The sequence below is a fragment of the Neofelis nebulosa genome, chromosome Y (assembly GCF_028018385.1).
Source record: "Neofelis nebulosa isolate mNeoNeb1 chromosome Y, mNeoNeb1.pri, whole genome shotgun sequence".
NCBI lineage: Eukaryota > Metazoa > Chordata > Mammalia > Carnivora > Felidae > Neofelis > Neofelis nebulosa.
The window spans coordinates 5,808,918-5,815,021 of NC_080801.1; the positions used below are offsets into that span (position 1 = coordinate 5,808,918).

General features: G+C 58.9%; 1 protein-coding gene across 1 annotated transcript; it reads left to right on the top strand.

Annotated features, from left to right (window-relative positions):
- Positions 1–1,318: 1,318 nt before the first annotated feature.
- Positions 1,319–4,035, top strand: LOC131503474 (testis-specific Y-encoded protein 8-like). The gene is made up of 6 exons (XM_058714944.1): positions 1,319–1,630; positions 1,793–2,023; positions 3,248–3,370; positions 3,464–3,575; positions 3,713–3,858; positions 3,964–4,035. The coding sequence occupies exons 1-6, from the start codon at positions 1,319–1,321 to the stop codon at positions 4,033–4,035; spliced, it is 996 nt and encodes a 331-aa protein (XP_058570927.1).
- The last annotated feature ends 2,069 nt before the right edge of the window (positions 4,036–6,104 follow it).

Here is a 6,104-nt window from a genome sequence, read left to right on the forward strand (position 1 = left end):
CGCCGGTCTTCCTTGTAATAGGTGCCCCTCTGTCTCTTCTTGTCTTGCTCCTCCTCCCTGTCAGTCCCGCCAATCTCCCTGGGACTCTCCCTCTCCAGGCCGGTCTTCCCCTCCACTCGTCCTTCCTTCATCTGCTTGCACGTGTCTCTCTCTCTCCCTCTATAGCTCCCTCTCTCTGTGTGTCTCTTTCTCGCTGTCTCTCTCAGTGGACCTTCTGTGTCTGGGTGCATGCTTCTTCAGAATTCTCGTTGGCGCCTGGGAAATGTGAAGGGAACTCGTCTGCTATCGTGTGTACTAGTGAAAGCAGGCACGGGGCTTTCTCAGAGACAGACACAGACAAGTTTGCAATACTCGGTGAAGGGCCCCCTAAGTGCCCTGCTTGGTTGGAGTCGTCCTTCTTTTAGTGGAAGGTTAGATTTCCGGACCGGAGCAAACTGCTAAATCCTACTACCCCACCTCCCTGGCCCTCTGCACGGAGATCAGTAGGGCACCAGTGGCAGATGGGGCTCTGGGGGTTGTTCTTTGCTCTGATTTGCAGTGCAGTGAGGTCTACTGAGCTGCTTTCTGGCAGGGACACGGCACTGGGGTGGATCTAGGGTGGGTGTCACCGGTTCTGGGTGGGCACCCACCTTACCGCTGCCCTCAGCCTGACGGCCAGGGAGGAGAAACCGTGCGGACGGCCATGTGGCCCCAGTAGGCGCGACACCTAAGGACTTCTCCAGGCCTTGCCCCAGCTTCATGAAGAAGGGGCAAGGGACGGAGCATGCAGTGGCTCACGGCGTGGACGTTCCTGTGCTGAATGCTCTGGTGCCCGTACTGAGGCCTCTGGGGAAAGGGTGTACAAGCGACCACAGATTGTGTGATACCGGGGACCTCGCAAGTCAGGCCTGGAAGGTGACAGCGCTGAAGAGGACATGCGGCAAAACGGGGCTCACGCTGGTGGCTGGGCACTTGCTCCAGAGCCCGGACCGGCCGCTGGCGCGCGCTTGCTGGCCACCAGCACCCTGTCTTGCTGTCTTGCAACTCATTGTTCCGCGAAGCTGGCCAGCGGGCCTGACCTGCCCTGGAACCACTTCGCCCCAGGCCGCATGCGCCCACTCTTCACTGCCTCTGTCTCGGCCCCTCCTCCACAGCAGCCACAGCCAATGCGGAGTCCTCAAATCCCAGAGCCTGTGCGCCTGCGCCCAACTTGGGCGGGCTGAGGCGGGAGGCAGCAGGGAGCTAAAGGTCTTGCGGCCAAGGCTCCCCCCACCGGCTGCCATTTCCCTGTCCTTGTCCTGAGGCTGCCCTAGCTACACTGGGGCCGGGGCGGAGAGTCATGGCCAGCGTGTCGCGGTCCGGAAAAAGCAGCGATTCCCGTCGACCCTGGACCCTGATCGTCCCGGATGAGAAAGGTCGAGAGTCCCGGACCCGCGGGAGTGCAGGGGCGCTGGAGGGCGTGGGTTGGCCGCAGTCCCCAGGTTCAGGGGCGGCAAGCGCCCATCGTGTGCAGGAAGCCCAGGCCGGGTGTGAGATACAGGTGGCAAGCCCAGCGGAGGAATTGGTGCTGATATTGGATGACGGAATGGTGGCGGCTGAGGTGGTGATCGGGGAGGAGGAAGAGGACGGCGGGGGGGCGACCGAGGAAGAGGTGGCTGGAGAGGAGAATTCTGAGGAAGCCAAGCCAGAAGCAGAGGACATGCACGAGGAGGAGGAGGTGGAAGTTGAGAGACAGCAGCAGGAGGAGATTCAGGAGCAAGAGGAGAAGCGCGAGGCAGATGCAGAGGCGGAGGAGGGGCCCCCGCTCTCACAGGAGCTGCAGCAGCGAGAGGCAGCGCTGCGTCCTGCCTCAGCCCAGGACCCACTGGCAGTGCTGGAGCGTCTTCAGCTGGAGATCAGCGCTGGGAATGCCCAGGATTCCAGGGCCTTACGGCGGCTGAAGCGCAGGATTCTTCGGAGGCGGATTTCTCACCTGGATCACAGAAGGGCCGTCATCAAGCACATCCCTGGCTTCTGGGCCCAGGCGGTATCCTTCCTTGTGCTGGTGGGTGATGGCGGGGGCTGTTGTGCAGGAGGGCTGGGCACTGAGAGCAGGGTGCCTCAGGGCGATGGCCCCGAGGGAGGAGAGCTGGGGAATGGTCCCTGGCCCTGGGTTGGTGTGGTCTGGGATCCAGTGTAAGGCCTTGCACAGGGGCGGTTGTTGGGCACGGGGGGACCCGGGGACTTGGAGCTGCTTCCTCTTGGTCTCCGCCAACATTGGCCTGCAGGCTGCTCTCAAACATTATTTGCGGACGCGAGTCATGTGTCCCCATGCTACCAGAGCTAGGGTAGCACAAAGCAGCCTTCACTCAGAGCAGATAAAGCAAGGAAATATTTCGCTGCAAAATGGGAGAGTTACACAGGCCGCACACCCACCTTCACATTCACAGGCTGTGCACGGTTTCTTAGCAGTTCCGTCAAAGGAGAGCTTTTCAGACACACACTCATGGCCTTTAGTGGAAGCACGCCACGCCCCTTTGCCAGACAGTAGGACGACTCAGACCCACTCCGAACGGGGTACAAGCTGCCTGCACAGACCCTGACATACACACACACACACACACACACACACACACACACACACACACACACAGGATTCTCTCCTGGTATGTCCACCGCTGCTTCCCTCTCTGTCCTCAGGCTCCGGCTGGGTCCCACCCATGTCTTTCTCTCCGGACTGGCTGTGTCACTGTGTCTATTTCTTTTCCCTCCTCGGCCCTCCTCGTCCGTGCTTCTTGATCTCTTTCTCCCTCCCACACCCTCCGCTTGCATCGTAAGTGGGCAGTCGGGTTCCTGTAAGCCATGTTCTTCCATCTGCACTCAGAAGGCTGGTGACAACCTAGGTCTTCACGGGAATATGCCAAGAAACCCAGCCGTGAGGAGGGGTCAGTGCACAGGCCGACATCCCAAGCTATGATGGGCTGCTGGCAGCCCACACAGGTCAGATATAGGAAGGAACTGTGAGGAGTGCAGGCAGTGGAGTCTCTCCCTGCTGTGTGCAGACAGCGTGGGAGGTACAGGAAGCCAACGGACTGCCCAGTGTCGATGGGGTCTGATGCATTTGCAGAGGCTGAGGAGTGTGGGGACTAGTGTTTCCTGGTGTTTCTGCAAATGCCATGATCCCGTCCTTTGCTCTTAGCCTGGGAGGTTTGGAGGGGGTGTGTGTCTGTTTCCACAGCATCTGAAGGCACAGCTCCTTGACACAGCACAGATTCTGAATCACCCCCAGTTGTCGGCCATGATGGGTGCCCAGGACAAAGACGTGCTCAGCTACGTGGTCGACTTGGAGGTCAGACCGGGGAGGCTGTGGCTGGGGGCCGTCCCGTCGGGTGTGGGATTTGGGCGGGAGAGGGTGAGGCAAAGGTGCTCACCCTCACAGCCAGGCAAGTAGCTCGGGAGCCCGAGGGAGGACACTTGCCCCCTCCTGTCCCATTGCTCACGGCAGGTGGAAGAAGTGGGCCATCCCAAGTACCGCTGCAGAGTGATGTTTTTCTTTGGGGCCAACCCGTACTTCCGGAACCCAGTGATCATTAAGGAGTATCAGCTTAGCTTTGCTGGTAGGGTGTGGGTCCCATGATGGTGCGGGGCAGGGGGTGAGGAGCATGAATCAGGGGCATGCGGGAGGGCGACGGGGAGGGGGAGGTGGGTGGGGAGGAGGCCATCAGGTTGCTCCTCAAATCCTCTCTTCCTGCAGGCTACAGGGCATCGCATTCCACTCCAGTCCAGTGGTTCTGGGATTATGAACGTGGAGCTCCCAGTCGCAGGCATGACCCCACCAGGCTTAACTTGTTGAACTGGCTGTGTGAGCACAGCTGCCCAGGGGCGAACAGGATTGCCGAGGTGGGGCCCCTGAGGCCTTCGTCAGCAGTGGGAATGTGGGTGGCCCCCGGCCAGAGAGGAGAATGGGCTATGCCCAATGTGGTGCCGGCCTGTGTCCCCTTCCAGATCATCATCGAGGACCTGTGGCCCAATCCCCTGCAGTACTACCTGAGGGAGGAAGGGACCAGAAGACAGTGATCTGACGTGCGCACGTGTCGGTGAGAACCCCAGTATGCGGTGTGTTGACCTGTGTGTTGTATGGGCAAGGGAACGTGGGCCAGACATTGGCTTGGAAATGGAAGGTCCGCCGAGACAGGGACACAGGTAGCATGGGGAGAGGGTGGGAGGATGACAGGGGACCTGCACAGACTCAGCTGCAAACACACAGAGGGTCGAAGCCTGCAAACCAAATGCAGTTGTGCTGTGGGCTGGGGCTTTGGAGAGCAACTCAGGACGAGCAATGCTTCTCCACCACAAATGCTCCCCGTGGATGTCCGCCCTCTCCCGGACTTCCCCCTGCTCCTTCAGTCTGGATTTGCCTGCCAGTCTTTGGGTCAGGAGCTGACGTGTCCCCAGACGCCACTGTGGTGAGAATCTCGCACTTCCTTCCATGTGCCCCACCACGCCATGTCCTCGCGCAACCTCACAGCCATTCTTAGAACTGGTCCAAGGCCATTGGGGGCTGGAAATGAATCCCTGGGTGAGAAAGCAAGGGGGATCGCAAAAGGGCGAGGCACAAGAGTGACACCAGCTGGGAAGTATTTGCCAATATCCCGTATCATTCTTGGTGTCTGTTGCGTGGGGGTGTGTGTGTGAGCGTGTACGCAAATGTGTCTGCGTGTGCCCACATGAGTCAGGGGCTCTGCATCTGTGTGGGGTGAATGCGCAGAGCTTCTATCTTTGCCCATGCAGAAACAATGGAGGACACCACGAGTGCTGGAAGAGATGGGTGGATGAGTCTCCTGTCTTCTACGTGCCCCGGAGAGAATTGAGGAAGAGATAACGTGTGGCAGCCTTGAAGAGTTTCCATGATGTTTATGTGGACACATACAGGACGTTGAAAACCCTTCTGTTTGTGTGTGTGTGTGTGTGTGTGTGTGTGTGTGTGTGTGTGTGTGTGTGTGTATGTGTTTATGGGGACCTCAGGAGGGACGACGAGATCGGGACCTGAGTGTGACTGTCCTAGCCACTGCCCGGGTGATTCTGTGTGTGCAGGAGAGGTGCAGTCCTGGTGTGGGGCAGGTGTTGCCATGTGCACTGAGGCCTGCCTTCTTGGGCAGGCAGAGCCTGGAAAGAGGAGGAGGAAGAGACAGACCTGTAATTTGGAGACCTGTTGTATAGGCCAAAGCCGAAAGGCAGGGAAGGGGATTGCACAGTGGGACCAAATTGGTCCATTGGGTCCTGGTACAGTGTGGCCAGGCCTTGGTGGGATTCAGCCAGGACCGTTGCTCCCAGAAGGGTGTCCTGTCCTTGGTGAGATAGAATCCAGGGAACAAAGCCTCCAGTCAGGATCAGAGCTAAGGCCCCGTGTCCCCGGAGAACTCAGGAGTAGGCAAGCTCCTCACAGTCGATGCCAGTATACCTTGCTGCTGCCTCCCACACCCGGGGCCCCTTTGACCCCGAGCCCTGTCCTCAGACAGTGGCTCAGGATGGGAGATGTGTGAGGGGAAGAGGCAGGTGTAGGTTGTGGGCAGCAGCGAGGCTTATGAGTGAGATTTCATGGAGAGACTACGCGCGAGGGCGGAGATCCAGCGTCAGTTCCTGCGAGTGTGTGCGGGTGTCTGTGGCAAACTGGGCCTGAGATCCGTGGTGGTGAAGCAGTGTGAGCGTGCATGTGTTCGTGCGATTGCATAGCCGTGTGTCTCTGTGTGTGCAGGAGTGGGTGTGTAGCCGCTGGAGAGACAAGGAGAGACACATGGGTCTCTGTGGATGAGGTGCTTAGGTGGGACAGTCAGGTGCCAGAATACAAGAGTGCAGTCCCTTCCCTCCTGAGTCCTGATGGTAATCGGCAGGATGGGTGCAATCGTTGCTGTGCCAGAGGGCTCAAGTCAGGATGCAAAAGGGAAATTGGTGCAAGGTCAAGAGGGGGGCCGAGGGGAGGAAAGCCTGTGCCCAGTGGCCAGTGGACCACTTGTGAGTGAGTGTGCTTGTGTGTGTGTTAGTGTGTGTCTATGTGGGAGTGAGTGTGTATGTGTGTGTGTGTGTGTGTGTGTGTGTGTGTGTGTGTGTGTGTCTGTGTGTCTGTGTGTGTGTGTGTTGCGTTGCCC

Bases quoted from the DNA above. Each gene is read 5' to 3' on its own strand.
- LOC131503474 (XM_058714944.1), top strand. From the start codon at position 1,319: ATGGCCAGCGTGTCGCGGTCCGGAAAAAGCAGCGATTCCCGTCGACCC. The intron at 3,371-3,463 runs GTGAGGCAAAGG...TGCTCACGGCAG, and splicing joins TGGGATTTGGGCGGGAGAGG to GTGGAAGAAGTGGGCCATCC. The intron at 3,576-3,712 runs GTAGGGTGTGGG...CTCTTCCTGCAG, and splicing joins GTATCAGCTTAGCTTTGCTG to GCTACAGGGCATCGCATTCC.